The sequence below is a fragment of the Camelus bactrianus genome, chromosome 25 (genome assembly GCF_048773025.1).
Source record: "Camelus bactrianus isolate YW-2024 breed Bactrian camel chromosome 25, ASM4877302v1, whole genome shotgun sequence".
In the NCBI taxonomy this organism is placed as follows: Eukaryota; Metazoa; Chordata; class Mammalia; order Artiodactyla; family Camelidae; genus Camelus; species Camelus bactrianus.
In genome coordinates, this window is record NC_133563.1 from 7,289,045 (window position 1) to 7,304,654 (window position 15,610).

Here is a 15,610-nt window from a genome sequence, read left to right on the forward strand (position 1 = left end):
AGCAGTCTTGTTCCTCCCTCCCCAAGACCCTCCTTCACAAGGCTCAGCCCCTCTTCCCCAGCTCAGGCCTCCCCACTTGCTTCCCTCTTCTCTTCCAGTCTGCCTCTGCCCCCAGCAGCTTCTCTGTACCCTTTCCATCATAAATCCACCTGGACAGTCCTGCTAGATCCCGTGTTCCTGTACCCATTACCAATGCCATCATAAAGGCTCAGAATGAATCCTGTTCCAAGGAGGGGAAGAAGCCAAGGTAAACGATTCTGAGAGGTACCGTCTTGGGGGAGACCTGTAGGAGTCAGGGACTGAGAAGAAGAGGTGAAAAAGGCACCCAGCCTTTATAAAGCCCCTGCTCCAGGCAGGCACTAGAGTCAGGGCGATGTGGTGGCAAGGTGTTTACTGAGCTAAGTTATGGCCCCTCTCCTTGGTGCTGATCACTGGGCTGCGCTCGGGCACACAGCTCTGTGCCAATGCCCCTAAAGACAAGTTGCTCAGGCTCTCAAACTTGGCTCCAGGCTCCACTTTGCAATCACTTAGGGGGCGTTAAGAAAACACTGATTCCATATGCCCTACACCAGAAATTCTGATTTAATTGGTCTGAGTTGAGGCCCAAGGCACGCAGGGGCATCGGTTATTTTAAAATCTGCACAGGTGATTCCACTGTGCAGCCAGAGATGAGATCCATTAGGGTAATCAATTGCCTGGGAGAGCACCCTGGGGCCCGTGGGGTCCAGGCCGCAACCCCAGGCACAGCAACCCTTCCCTCTCTGGGTGCCTCCTTGGTCCACCAGGAGGAAGAAGAGGTGGGGCCAAGACTCTGGCTGGCACAGACTAAAGTAAGACAGAAGTCAGAGGATCATTTATTCATCATTCAACCACAAATTCAATAACTACTTAATGTAAGTGCTGTGAAAAAGTGCTAGAAACTGATTGAGGGATCCAGTTTAGATTGGGCAGTCGGGTCTCTCTGAGGGAGTGACATTTAAATCGAGACCTGAGTGACAAGAAGGCCCCTGCCCTGGGAAGCTGCCATGAGAAGCAGAGAGAACAGTAGGTGCAAAGGCCCTGTGGAAGGAGCCAAGGGGCATGGGGATGGAGCATATCTGATAGAGAGGAGACCAATGGGCTGGAGCCTGCAGGCAGAGAAGGGTGCATCACGGGAGATCTGTGGGAGGAAGTGCCTTTCATTCTCAGCTCCACAGGAAGCCCCTGGGAGGTTTTCTGGGGGGAATGGCATGACCTGGTTTATGGTTTTAAGAGACGCTCTGGCTGTGATGGGGAGGGTGGCTGGCGGGCAGTAGGCTGGACACTGGTGAACAGTCTAGTCCAGTGGGGTGGGGCCCGCCTGTGCTCACACCCGGGAGAGGATGAGCGCTCAGCTCCTCCGCAGGGGGAATGTAGGTCAGGCAGCCCCGCTGCCTCAGCCAGGCCGCCAGTGTAGCCCCCTCTGCTGTCAGAGAAAAAGGCTGACTGAGATGTGTGGGCTCAACTGAGAGATCAGTGCTGGCAGAGGAGGCAGAGATGATAGTCGCCCAGGTGCAGGGATCTTGGCCACTGCCTGGGGTCCTTTTGTCCCCTTCCCCCCTCCCCTCCGCCCCTTCAGGATATCCGTGGCAGGCCAGCCCAGGGGCAGGCCTTGTCGTGTGCCTGGAGCAGGCAGCTGTATTTTAAGATCAGGGCTCAGGCCTCTAAATAAACCATAAACACAGCCAGCTTCCCGGGTACAGAAGGAGGGAGATGTCTCCATTATTTCTCTTCAGCGCAGTCACTGGGAAACAAACCAGTGGCTCTGCCTGTCACATACACTTAACCCTCTGCAAAGGCATCTGTCAGACCCCAGAGCTTCTGCCTTAGCCTTTCCAAGAAATAACTGATATGCCCCAGACACTGGCTTCTCCTTGTGGCTCCAAGTTCACTTCCCATTCCAGGAAAGGCGGATGCTTGCGGGGGGGTTGTCCTTGACCCCAGGAAAGGCTAACAAAGGGCAGGTATGGATCCTGGGCTCCATCCCTCTCCCCTGAGGGGCTGGGGGCATGCTGGCACAGTCAGTCAGCTGTGGAAAGGGATCAGAGAGAGGGAGAGAGGGAGGGAAGGAGAAGGGGGAGGGGAATGTAAGGGAGGGGAGCTGGTGAGCTGAGAGGGGCATGGAGCCGCCCCTATGAGATGGTGAGAGCTCCAGGGACCTGGCAGAGCCCTGGTGTCTGTGGGGGAGCAGCTGTGGGTGTGGGAGAAACAAAGAGAAGCAGGAGGTGAGGCGGCGGTGGCAGGGGGGTGCTCTCTCTCCATGGGTGAAATCTCCCACAACCACAAAGGATGAAGGAATGAGCAAGAACAAAAACAGACAGGAACAGAAAGAGGCAGGCAGATAAATAAAGCAGGGGAGGGAGGAGAACCCCACAGTTATCAAACCCAAGTGCTCCTGGGGGTAAGGGACCCCCCAAATGCAGCAGGAAAAGGTGATTTATGTATTAAGCTCAACCAGGAGAAGAGTCAGGAGCGAGGCCAAGGCATTGAGAGTGGCTGGGAACAGCGGCCACGTGGCAGAAGCCACACGATGTGGTGGCAAAGCAGAAGTGGGGCTGGGAGCTTCGTGGTGGCCAGAAGCCAGGCAGAGTACAGGGAGAGGATTGGTGCAAAGGGCAGAGAGAGCCCTGGGGCCCTCAAAGCCTGTCTCCAGTCACTACTGCTAAGGGCACCTGCAGCAGAGAGATCTCACAGCCACCACCCCCGCCCCCCAAGGTGAGGGAGGGGGTTGAAAGAGTGACAACACAGTGATCATGCATGCACTCACTCACCCCCCTACCCCAGCAAAGACTGGAACACTCCCCGCAGCACCCCCAAGGGGATAAAAGAGACCCAAGGGCCTCTAGACTGCAACCCAGCCAGGTACGGGGAGAGCCAGACTTCGGATGATAGACACAGCAGACCTAGACAGGGGGCGAGGTGAGCTTATTCCAAACACAGACCTCGAAAGAAACAGATGGAGACAAAAACAGCAATACACAATTCTCTCTCCTCTCACTGTCTCCCTCTCTGTCTCTGTCTTTCTCATACAGACACACACACACAACTCTCTAAGAGCATCAGACAAAAGAGAAAGGAAGCTCATGTGGCCCTCAGCACCCTATTCTCCCTCCCACATGGCCTGCCTCCCTGAAATCCCCTGGGCTTGCAGAAGCCTGCAGGAACATGGGTGTGGAGCCCTCTCAGCAGGCAGCACACACGCGAGCGCGCGTGCACACACACACACCCAGAGGCAGGTGGCTGGAACAGGGATGGGTCTCCTCTGCATGAAACCAGGCTTGGTTCCATGAAGCCAGCTCAAGGGTCCTCCCCAGGTTCTCCAAGGAGCCCCAGAGCACTCAAGCTCTGCAGAGTACCTATCTAGCTGGGATGGCACTGCCAGGGCCGCATAAATAAAAGAGCCGCTGCTCACTGTGGTTGGGGTGGCTGCCCTGTGAATCCAGAGCCATAAGGTCTTTCCCAGGACTTCTGACCATGACCTGTAGTCCACAAGCTCCCAGCCAGGCTCACATCATGCTCCAGTCTTTGTGAATGAGGATCATACAAAAGGGTTGAGAGACAAAGGGGTGGGGACTGTGGGTCCATTTCTTAGCTCCAGCCCAGCCAGCAATGCTTTAAGGAACAACCTTAGGAGACCAAGAGCTCAAATCTGGCTACGAGTCTCCCGGGGAATGGGGACACAAGTACTGAGCACATCTACACTGGACCCACACCCCACAGACCCCACTGTGTCTGCATCCTCACAGTTCTCATTCCATTACACACACAGACCCTGCCCCAGTCCCACTGAATACTACACTGTGTACACACTTCACACCAACATACCCTAGGTTCCCCGTTCTGACACACTGTGCCCTCCCCCACCCCTCAGAGGTCCTTTTTTGGTCAACGTTGCATAGACATTGAAGAATCCCATTTTCTTCAGAATACACACACACACACAGGGTCACACACACACACACACACACACACACACACACACACACACCTCCCTGCAATCCTCCAAAGCTAGCACACCACACCGGCCTATACACACAGAGTGCCCACACGGAACTCCCAAACAGAACTCCGTGACTCCCTCCCACGCGGGTGGGGCTTGAGCTCCCGCCCCAGCAAGCTAAACTGAGCTCGACCTCGGGCTTCCCTGCCCCCTCTTCCTCCCTCCCAATTCCTTTTCCCAACGCCCCTCTTCCCAAAGCTTCAGGAAACTTTTCTGCAGGGCCCTAAAGGGGGAAACCTGGAGTTCCTCCTGTCCTGCCCTTCCCCCCAACTCAAGCCGCCTCTCATTCCCTAGCTGGGTTCCCACCCAAGATCCAACTGGGGAAAGGTCACCGTAGGCAGCCCCCTGCCTGCGTCCCGGAAGGAGAGAAGGTGGCAACAACAGCTGTCACCAGGGGATAGGTGAGGGGTTGGGAAAGGTGTTGGCCCTGTGTCGAGCCAGGGGCGCAAAGGAGTCGCTGTGACGCGCGGGAGGAGAGCAGAGAAGCCAAGGTGGTTGGTGGCACCTCCGGAGTCTGGGCGGTGGCCGCGACTGGAGCCGGGGCGCGCGGAGCTGTCCGTTCAGCACCACCGCGCCGCGCCCCAGCGCAGGGCCCGCGCCCAGGCGCACCGGCTCAGCTCCCGCTCCGGCTCCCGTGGGCGCCTGTGGCGCGCGCTGCTGTCTCTCTTCGGTGCTGAGGGGCAAGCTGATCGACAGAGGAGGGCTCTGTGAGCATCGGGGCCACGCAGCCACCTGTGAGCCTCCCGCAACTGCAGGCAGCGGTGGTATCTCCAGCCGGAGACAGGAGACGCTCGGCGGACCCCGCCCGCCCGCCCGCCGGGCGCAGACACAGGCGCACACACACTCGCAACCGCGCGCACACGCGCAGCCAGCCGGCAGCGGCGGCCACAGAGATGCTCGCTGGCAGGTCGGGGAAGTTTCCCGCCGGCCTCGGCCGCGGGCCCCGGTGCTCGCAGGTAAGCGCTTCCAGAACGCGCAGGGAGAGCCCGGGTAGCTCCACTGGGTAAGGCGCGGCGCACGCGGCTCCGGGGCACGGCGCCAGGCAGGCGGGGAAGCCTGTGGCAGGGGGGCAGGGGGCTCCAGTCGTGGGGGTTGGACGCAGGGGATGCCAGGCCGGCCCCCTTCCCCTGCCCGGGTTTACTGACTAGAGCGGTGAATTTCCTCGCCCCCCTCCCGAAGCTACGCGCCCCCCATCTCGGCCCAGCCCTGCCCGTGCGCAACCCAGCTCTGGTCCCGCCTGTCTGCGGCGAGCGGGCGGGGGCGTCTCCTCGGCCAGCCCACGGGCAAGGTCAGCTCGCGGCTCCCTGGGCTCTCAGAGCTGCGGGGGCGAGATCCCCGCCAGCGTGAAGCGACCGGCAGAACCCCCGGGGTGGGGGTGGAGGCGCGGCCATGCTAGTGGAAACATAACCCCCACCCTAAGCCTTTCTTTGGGAAGGGACCAAACCCCATAGAACCTTCCCCCTCATCCCAGTGTCCTTCAGCACTCAGAGACCTGCTAGAGAGGACTGGGGGCGCCAAAGAAGGGTGGGGAGAAAGAAAGGGATGCCTGAGCCCTGAGCACCCCGCGCTCACCCGACACGGTTCCCTCGGCTTCCAGGTGTAGCGCCCCCGCGCGGCGCGGGCGGCTGGGCGTCTCCAGCATGACTGGCCAGAGCCTGTGGGACGTGTCCGAGGCCAACGTCGAGGATGGAGAGATCCGCATCAACGTAGGCGGCTTCAAGAGGCGGCTGCGCTCGCACACGCTGCTGCGCTTCCCGGAGACGCGCCTGGGCCGCCTGCTGCTCTGCCACTCGCGCGAGGCCATTCTGGAGCTCTGCGATGACTACGACGATGTCCAGCGTGAGTTCTACTTTGACCGCAACCCGGAGCTCTTCCCCTACGTGCTGCATTTCTACCATACCGGCAAGCTTCACGTCATGGCGGAGCTGTGCGTCTTCTCCTTCAGCCAGGAAATCGAGTACTGGGGCATCAACGAGTTCTTCATCGACTCCTGCTGCAGCTACAGCTACCACGGCCGCAAAGTGGAGCCCGAGCAGGAGAAGTGGGATGAGCAAAGCGACCAGGAGAGCACCACGTCCTCCTTCGATGAGATCCTGGCCTTCTACAACGACGCCTCCAAGTTCGACGGGCAGCCCCTGGGCAACTTCCGCAGGCAGTTGTGGCTGGCGCTGGACAACCCTGGCTACTCGGTCCTGAGCAGGGTCTTCAGCGTCCTGTCCATTCTGGTAGTGTTAGGGTCCATCATCACCATGTGCCTCAACAGCCTGCCGGACTTCCAAATCCCCGACAGCCAGGGCAACCCTGGTGAGGACCCCAGGTTCGAAATCGTGGAGCACTTTGGCATCGCCTGGTTCACGTTTGAGCTGGTGGCCAGGTTTGCTGTGGCCCCTGACTTCCTCAAGTTTTTCAAGAATGCCCTAAACCTTATCGACCTCATGTCCATTGTCCCTTTCTACATCACTCTGGTGGTGAACCTGGTTGTGGAGAGCACACCTACCTTGGCCAATTTGGGCAGGGTGGCCCAGGTTCTGAGGCTGATGCGGATTTTCCGCATCTTAAAGTTGGCCAGACACTCCACTGGCCTCCGCTCCCTGGGGGCCACCCTGAAATACAGCTACAAAGAAGTAGGGCTGCTCCTGCTCTACCTCTCTGTGGGGATCTCCATCTTCTCTGTCGTGGCCTACACCATTGAAAAGGAGGAGAACGAGGGTCTGGCCACCATCCCTGCCTGCTGGTGGTGGGCCACTGTCAGTATGACCACTGTAGGGTACGGGGATGTGGTCCCAGGGACCACGGCAGGGAAGCTGACTGCCTCTGCCTGCATCCTGGCTGGTATCCTAGTGGTGGTGCTGCCCATCACCTTGATCTTCAATAAGTTCTCCCACTTTTATCGGCGCCAAAAGCAGCTTGAGAGTGCCATGCGCAGCTGTGACTTTGGGGATGGAATGAAGGAGGTCCCTTCCGTCAATTTAAGGGATTACTATGCCCATAAAGTTAAATCCCTCATGGCGAGCCTGACAAACATGAGCAGGAGCTCACCAAGTGAACTAAGTTTAAATGATTCCCTACATTAGCCAGGAGGACTTAGTCTCAAACCCACATTGCTGAGCTGTTTCTTGTGCCTCGGGCGCAGTCCAGGCACCTTAGGGTTATGGCGTAAGGAGTATGCCCAGCCCCAAAGGGGAGAGATGCATGGGATATGCACCCCAGGTTACTTTCACAGTATTTAGGATCATTTTTAGAGGGTGGTGTGTCTGACACCATGCCTTTGCACCTTTCAATGGAATGACACTCACTGGTCTTTGCATTGTGGGCATAAAATGTTCACTTTTCTGCCAGATGAGTACCACCTAGAATGCTAACTTTTCTGTTCTTTGTGTACTCTATTCTCGTGCTTGTGGCCGGTACTGTCTCTGAGTTGTTTGTGCTCCTGTTTCTGAGGCTGTCATGTGAGTTCTGTACAAAAAGCCCCTACAAGTCTGTCCAGTGGAAACACATCTCTGAGGTCAGCAAGAATGTGATGAGGTTTTACTCACAGTCATGTGAAAAAAAAATCCCCATTCTCTATCCATAGCTTTCATTTTGTTTTACTACCAAGACAGAGTATGTGAAGTTAAGCACACATGACTGATACAAGTCTGTGAGTTGTTTTTATAAGCGACCTGTCGCTCTGTGACTTGCACGGATACCCTGCTCACTTTTAGAATGATGTACACTGATGTTCATCTCTTAAATGTTGCTCTTTCTAGAGAATGTTATCCTGTTAAACATCTAGTGAAGATTGACATTTTTTCCCAAGAACAAATGCATTAGGGACAGGGGCTTCAGCTAAAAATAGGCCAGATCACAGGATGCTTTCAAGTTAGACTTCCATCTTTCCTAGGGTGGTTGTGGAGACATTTCTTTCTGGCTGAGGTTCCTGGTCTAGGTCCTTTGACCAAACTTTGCTGTGTCTTAGATATTAGCATGTTTTTGAAATATTTCTTTTTAAAAAGATGTTTAGAAATAAGATCGTATTGTCTTTCTCAACTGAAAAGAGGTTTACTGTTGTATTGTCTTTCTGAGGCAAATATAGTCGGGTTGCTAGCAAGGGCAGTAGCTTAGAAAATTTCCTTGCCTGCTCTGTAAGCTTATAAAATGCGAGCCCTTTTATTTCCAAGCAGAATTTACTTAGGTAATTTTGCTTCTAGGATACAGTATGTTATACACAATGCTCTAATTGCCCCAGAGTTCCTGGTGTGACATGGAAACCTGGTGGTGTGGAAGTGTGTACTCGAATATAGATATATGGCTTATCCAGGATGGAAATACTATAGCTCTTATTTCCATTTCAAGTCCTTTTGTTAGGAGAGGGTCAGGGGAGGCCAGAAGAAAGGAAAGAGTTATAAAGCAAAATGGCATCGTTACTTAATAAAATGTCGTAAATAATTGTAAACTTCTTGAAAAGCTTAATGCGATTTAAACTTCGCAACTTGTGTTGAAGGTTGAGAACTCTTTCCTTCTCCAAAATGCCCTCCTTCCTCTTCTTCAGTTAACCAGCACAAAGCATTCTGAAGGGTTAATCTGGGTCCCTTTGTAAGATAGTCCTTTGTTATATTGTAGGTAATCAGATGGTTTTGCAGTTGGCTTCTATTATCATTCAGTCTTTGGGAAAGACTGCAGAATCCAGGGGTCTAAACATGGCGTTAGGCAGGCTTTTTATTCATGGCTTGGACCTTACCTAAGAAAGTCTGTTTTGTGTCTTAGTTGGTTGAAGGTAGTACGTAATTCATGGGGGTGGGTGAGAATCTTGTCAGAGGCTTTGTGGATTTGTAGTTGCCATGGCTACTACAGAGGGGGCCATTTGTTGGACGAATGCACTAATCACTTATGCCTTTGGGTCCCCAGTTCAAATCCTTCCATCAGACTGGAGCCTCAGACGGGGGCAGGGAGGCAGCCACCTCCTAGTGCCTGATAGTCTGTCATCTACATCTCTTTCTCAGAAGCATCAGGAAAGGTAAGATGACTTAGAGGCCACCAGCCACATCAGAAGAGCAGGGTTATTTCTCAGAATTTGCACATGCAGCACTCGGCTCTGGCTGATGTTTGCAGCTCTGGAAGGCAGAGAAGTTATGAAGTAATCTCCAGCTGCCTTGAGGCAGGTGATGGTATAAACTAGTGAGGACTGTTCAGTTTGCCAAGGCTGACTGGATTGGGTCACTGAGCCTGGTATCCATGGTCACTGACCATAAAGCCTGTGAAAAGTGGAAACAAGAAAGGAGGCTGAATAACTCAGTCACTGTCATAAGTGTTCTTTTTAAACAGGCAGGTTTTACCACCAAAGCAGAGATATCCTTCGTGGTCACTCTTTGCAGATGTGAAAGCTGGGAAACTTGACTTTCCATTTTGGTGATGACTTGCATTTATCTGGTGCCTTCATTGGGGGAATCCCAAAGTGCTTTAGAGACTGCCTTTTCATATCTCTTGTACATAAAGACACTTGTATAAAATGTTATTTTGCCCATCCTGGAACTTCAGTCACTTCTGAGCATGAGAATGTCCTAATAGCATCATGTACTTCAAGCAGTGGTTTCAGATGAGAGGGAGAGAGAACCCAGCTGGCTTGAACCCTGGAGTTATTCCCACAAAAGATGGAGACACAACTGTGATCCGGGGAGAAAGAACATTCCTCTCTCTTATGTAGCAGTTTCTTCTGGGCCCTGAAACTAATCCGGGGCGGGGCAGGTCAGATGAATTTTCTGCTCTGTTTCTGAAGTTAAGAAAACAATTATGAGGTGACATCTTTGACCACCAGGCTGTCAGACTGACCCATAAACTTCCTTTCAGGGAACAGAGTAAAAGCTTCAGATCACCTATTCCCAGCTGAGGGCTTGAAAGAAGCCTCAGTCCCTTCATTTTGAAGGTTGTTCTTTTCAATGCCATTGGGACAAATATATGGGTCAGGCTTTTCTTGAACTATATGTGATAAGCATTTTGAAAGTGCTGGCTGGGCAGTGACACTGTGTCTTTACTGCATAGATGCATATTGGTTATAGGTTTGTGTTTTCTGCCAAACACCCGCATTTCCTGCGTTTGCTCCTGAGAAGGGGCATGTTGTAATGCCGAGCTGATTTGTAGCTCCTAAGGTAGTAATTGGTATTTAATACTTGGATTTGTTATTTCTACTTATCTTAGCATTCAAATAATTCAACTACCTGCTAATTCTTGCTTCCTTTCAAAGAACATGATCTATTCTGCACTTTGGGATAGCAGTGATCTGTACAGGCTATGTGTTATCTACTCGAAGGCTTAACTGGTATTTCTTGTATGTTTTAACAGCATGACTTGTTACCGAGTTGTAATTTTAAAAATTGAGAACGCTGTATTTGCGCTGTCAGTTTCAACACTCATTAACACGCTACTGTGCGGACAAGGACGCAGCCCCGCTGAACCATTATGTCTAATGGCTACACTTGAGTCTCCTGGCCTCAACTGGGCAAGGAGGAGGAACACCGATACGCTCAGGACTCCAGGCTTAAACAGCATGCGGATTAAACAGAAAACAAAACAACAAAAAAAGATTTATGCTCCCTGAAGGCACTTCAATTTCTTGTGGAGAGGCAAATACAAGGGCGTTCGACACTGGAACCGGATTTCCTGGGAAAGGCTGGGCTTTTTGAGCATTTGCTGGGAAAGAAGACCTGTTAGTTACTCTTTGTAGGCATGGAGAGGTGGGGCCCCTTTTTTTGCCAGGCTCTAGAGCCACCAGCCTGCTCTATAGAAGAGATGGTCATGAATTCTTGGAGCCCTCATGAAACAGACACCCCAGGCAGGAGCACCCACACTGTTCAGCATCCCTGATGGGTCTGCCAGTGCCAACCCCTCCCTGCCTGGCAGCCAGTCTCCCTGCTTCTCCAGTGCCTCCCTGCCAGTGAGTCAGGTCCTGGGTAACCCGAGTGTTCTGGCTGATTTGGTGTGACTACTGCTGGGAGAACTGGCCCTCAGAACCTACTTAACCCAGTAGTGACCTAGACTATGAGCCATTCCCAAGGCCCCGGTGAATCTGTAGGAAGGTCCTTGGGCTAACGGGGCTCTCTGCTCCTGGTCTTGCCTTCAACTCTGTGGTCTTGGGAGTGTTAACTGGCCTCTGAGCCTCACATTCCCCTGCTGCAAAATGAGAAGGTTGGATTTAATCATCCTTAAAGCCCTGCCCAGTTCTTCATCTTGAGGTAAAAACAGAATTTCTGCATGCCCCTCCATGTGCTCATTCCAGGAGCGAGCAGAACCTGCTATCCTTAATTTATTTTTAAGCAGAGCAGAGGGACTGCTCACAAACAGCCTTCTATTTACTTTCATTTCCCTCCTCAAAAGCCAGCCACAGCAGATGAGTTTCAAGGACAATGGCACCAGAGAAATGCTTGGGCTGGTGTCTGTGTCAGGTAAATAGAGTTTTAAAATAATCAATGAATTATTATGAATAATCAATCATCTCCTTTGGGCTATAAGCTATTTACACGTAATCCAAATTCCTGCTATTAAAAATCATTAGAGAGGAAAATGCCATCAATCTCATTTGACTTCGGGGCTCACTCTTTGCCCACCTAGGTTTGTCCCCTCTGTGAAGCCCACCAGATCCCCCACCCCGTTTCCATGAGGTTATCGGGCCCCTAAGTGGACAAGGACTGGTGGGTTGCCGGCATCCCATGCTTAGTTCTCCCTGAGGGGCCGTGGCATCTGCAGTGTCCTCTTCTGTGTAACCTTCAGAAGGATGTGGCAACAGGTGTCACCCTGGTCCCCGTCTCATGGCGGCTGAGGAAGGGGACTGACAGGCAGCACGAGGAGCCAGTCACCACTACCCCAGACCCAGAGTTCTCATCCGCTGGGCACATGCGTCTCCTCCCTCCAGCAGGGGTATAAATGGGTGTTCAGGGGTATTTTGGGGCCAGGATCCCTTGCATCTTAAAAGGAAAAACAAACACCTCCTCTTGAGGGAAGAACTTAAATACTGCGCTCACACGGTTATCATCTTACTTTTAGGAGAACTTTTAACCAGTTTCTCTCTGGGTGTTAGATTCAGTTGAGACTGTAGGTCTGCAAACCTGCAGCATGTTCCTCCTTCTGTGAGCTCGTTTGTCCATATCACCACCCTCCTGGTGAAACTCTCCAAGGCAATGACTTTGTCGGCAAGTGACAAGCTGATGCTTTCAGAAGAACGTAGATACAAACAAGGTCGTAAAGACGTGGCCAAGGGGAAGGAGATACAACAGGGGAGGAAGAGGGCAGGTTTGCCTAGGAGCTGGTGCAAGTTCCTGCAGAAGGGAAAAGGGATAGGAAGAAGCCAGGAAAAAGGATAAACAAAAGAGGGCACAGAAGGAGAGAGTGAATAAAAGAGAAGGCAGAGAAGAACGAAGGGAAAGAGCAGGCAGGGAGACTAGGAGATGTTCAGTGGAGTTATTCCAGGCCTTCTGTTGAATTCATTTTGTTTCCAGTCAACATAACAAGCTCTTAGTTCACCAGTGGCCTCCCAGGAAGTCAACTCCCACCCCTCACTTGCTGGGACCTCCACTGCCCTCCCCACCAAAAGGGTTCACAGTCTGGTAGAACAGAGATATGGAAACTATTAAAAGCCTTTTGGATGAAGAAGGCAGTGAGAACACAGGGAAAGGAGGCGCAAATATTGCCTCATGAAGATAGGACTTCCAGGTTGCAAACAGAAAGAGGACAGAGGCTGGCCACACAGACATGGTGGGGCGAGTCAGGAAGGGGAGATGGAGGGAAGGGGGAGGGAGGAGACCCCCATGAACAGGGCCCTGCACCAGCAAAGACAAGGAGTGCCCGTGGGCCAGCATGTGTGAGACACGTGTGAGTCAGTGCAGCTGAAAAGAAACATGGTGCAAAAACAGTCCACAGAGAAGGCATCAGAAGAGCTTGGGTGTCATTCTTTTGTCACTGGGGTGGGGAACCCTGACCAGATTAATGCTTTTCACAATGGGAGGGGCCTGGAGACCTATTCAAGGTCACTGCCATCGTGCAGGCCAGCTACGAAGGGCATGAGCTGGGTTGGAAGGGGCAGAGTGGGTCCCCGAGGAGCTCAGCCCTACAGGACTCTGTCAATGACTGGATGTGGGGAAGAGAGATGGGGGGCTGAGAGGGCCTCTGAGTGGACGAGTGGATGGTGGTGCCACCAAGAGAGGCAGGGAATACTTGGATCTATCCCTGAGGTTGATTCCTGTTGCCCAAGTGCCTGGGGGACACACAGATGGAGGTATGTGGGGGCAGGAGGAAGCCTGGGACGGGACACCCCAGTGGAGAGACAGATGTTGAGGCCATGGGTGAGATTATCCGAGAAGTGTACAGAGAGGAACAGAAGAAAGGAAAGGTCCCTGCAAAGTACTAGCATTTGAGGGGCAGCCCGAGGGATGATGTGGTCCGAGGTCTTGCCTTTCTCTGCTGGCCCATTATAGCTGTCATCCTATTTCTCTCCTTTCCCCGGAGAAACCCACGGTGGGTGAACTCTTCTGGTGGCCTCAGCTTTCCTCTTCATCCACTTCCTTATTTTAATCTCCCTGATCGGCTTCTGTTCCTATTTTCAAACTGCTCTCTTGGTGACCACCAGGTGCTTTCCTAATCTCTAAATCCAGTGGCCCTTCCTCAGCTCCTCCAAATTCTTTGACCCCTAGAGAATAACTTCTCAGTTCCTTGCACTCCCTCCTCTCAGATTTTTGGGCCCTGCACATTGCTGGTTCTCTGGGCTCTGCCTCTACCTGTCATATCCTCATGGGGTCTTCATCCTCCTTCTGACTCTCTTCATCATGCATGTGCCCCAAACTTCTGTCCTGAAAGCTGCAAGCTCAACCAGTGTGCAGATGACCCACGGGTCAATTTGCCTGACTCTGCGTCACTTCCGGACCCCGTGCATGTTACCCGTGTGCATCTGGCAGTCACCATGTCCAACTCCATCCCAACTCCATATATTCACCCCAAGCCTGCTCTTCCTCCCGCCTTCTCCCTTACGTCTGTTATTGGAACCTCAGTGCTCTCGGCCACTCAGGTTGATATTTCTGTCATCCATTTATTTAGCCATTCACTCACCACAGCAATCATTTCTTGACAGTTGACTAATTGCCAAGTACCATATTAGATGTGAGGGAAATACATATATTGTTCCCAGCCCTTAAGCAGTGTAGACTTTACAGCCACTTTGTTGTGCATTGGAATCATCTGGGAGCTTTTAACGCTGTAGATTCCTGGGCATCACTCCATCTACAAAATCAGACTCTTGGGGGTGGGCCCCAGGCACTTTCACTCTTTAAAAGCTCCCAGGTGGTTCTGAGGCACGTGCTTTTCCGACCCCCCACGGAGAAACACCCGTGCTGGGTCTCAGGGATACCCCTTGCTGTCTTCTCTCTGACCCTCGTTCATTTCCACACCCACCGGGACACTAGACTTATCAATACTTTCTTCACAGGATCCCCCACGTTGGTCCCTTTGTCTCCATTCTAAAGGCTCCCAACCCACTTCAGTCTGTGTTAACTCTTGTTTTGTTAACTTCCAACAGACTCATGCCCAGGCTCTCCCACTCCCATCCATCCTTTTCTGCAACCCCCCTGCCAGGCTCATCTTTCCCCTTCCTGTGTCTTAGACCTACCGGTGACTCCTTTGGCTACTGCTGGTGCTGATGTTCAAAGTAAGCGCCACAGACATACAAGGTCACAGCTGTGGAGGTGGAAGATCTGCACTGGCCCATTAAGGCTCTAAGACAGAGAAAAGGGCCCATTTAGGAAGGAACTGCCTTTCAATGGGGCAACCAGGGGCAGGCGATAGGGACACAAAAGTTGACTGCATGAAAGGACTGAGTGTTAGATGACCAGGTTCACCTATCCAGGGATGGCCAGTCCTGAGGCCTAGACTAAAGGTCTCCTAAAGAGGCTGTGGGTCTGCCCAGCACAGAGCCACCCCTGAATGTGCAGGGATGTGCTATGAGGAAGGCAGACTGGGTGAATACGGTAGAAACAGAACTGGGGTTCGAACTCTTTCCGTCGCCTACATCGCCAGACGTTTAAAGACTTCTGAGCTATTTTCAGACCTACTATGAAAAGAACTGAGGTGTTATCAGTCAGACATCCATCTAACCATTTCCTAAGAGGAGAGCTGGCATGACTCACTTTTGATCTGTCAGCTTTGGATCGATTTTTCTGGCAAATTTTGTGGGTCTGCCGGGGCTGACTACTGGGGGCGGCTGGCTGAATTGTAACCCACTGCGTTCAGGGTCAGTTACTACAAAGACCGCCGTCACGGGGTGGAAGCTGGCATTTCTTTCTGCGGAGCATATGGGAGGAGAGGAGGGAAACCACCACACATAACACCGAGGGTGTCCCGGGCTTTTCCACGCTGTGCGGATGCAAAGCCAGCCAGCTTTCTTTACGCCTCTCCGGGGCTGGGATCCGGGGACCCCCGCAAGTCATTCTGGGCTCTAACCTACAGCAGGCGAAGCCACCCTCTTCCACTCTGCCCTTCACTGTGCCCTGGCACCTGCGAGCCGAGAGGTGATAGATTACGATGTAATCTGCATGAGCTCACTGATTTTTTTAAAAGTCTCTCAAGTTAAAAAGA

At 52.7% G+C, this 15,610-nt stretch overlaps 1 protein-coding gene across 1 annotated transcript; it reads left to right on the top strand.

Annotated features, from left to right (window-relative positions):
- The first annotated feature begins 4,356 nt into the window (after positions 1-4,356).
- KCNS2 (potassium voltage-gated channel modifier subfamily S member 2) lies at positions 4,357-7,986 on the top strand. Its single transcript, XM_074352989.1, has 2 exons — positions 4,357-4,974; positions 5,616-7,986. The coding sequence occupies exon 2, from the start codon at positions 5,659-5,661 to the stop codon at positions 7,090-7,092; it is 1,434 nt and encodes a 477-aa protein (XP_074209090.1). The 5' UTR covers positions 4,357-4,974; positions 5,616-5,658; the 3' UTR covers positions 7,093-7,986.
- Positions 7,987-15,610: the final 7,624 nt, after the last annotated feature.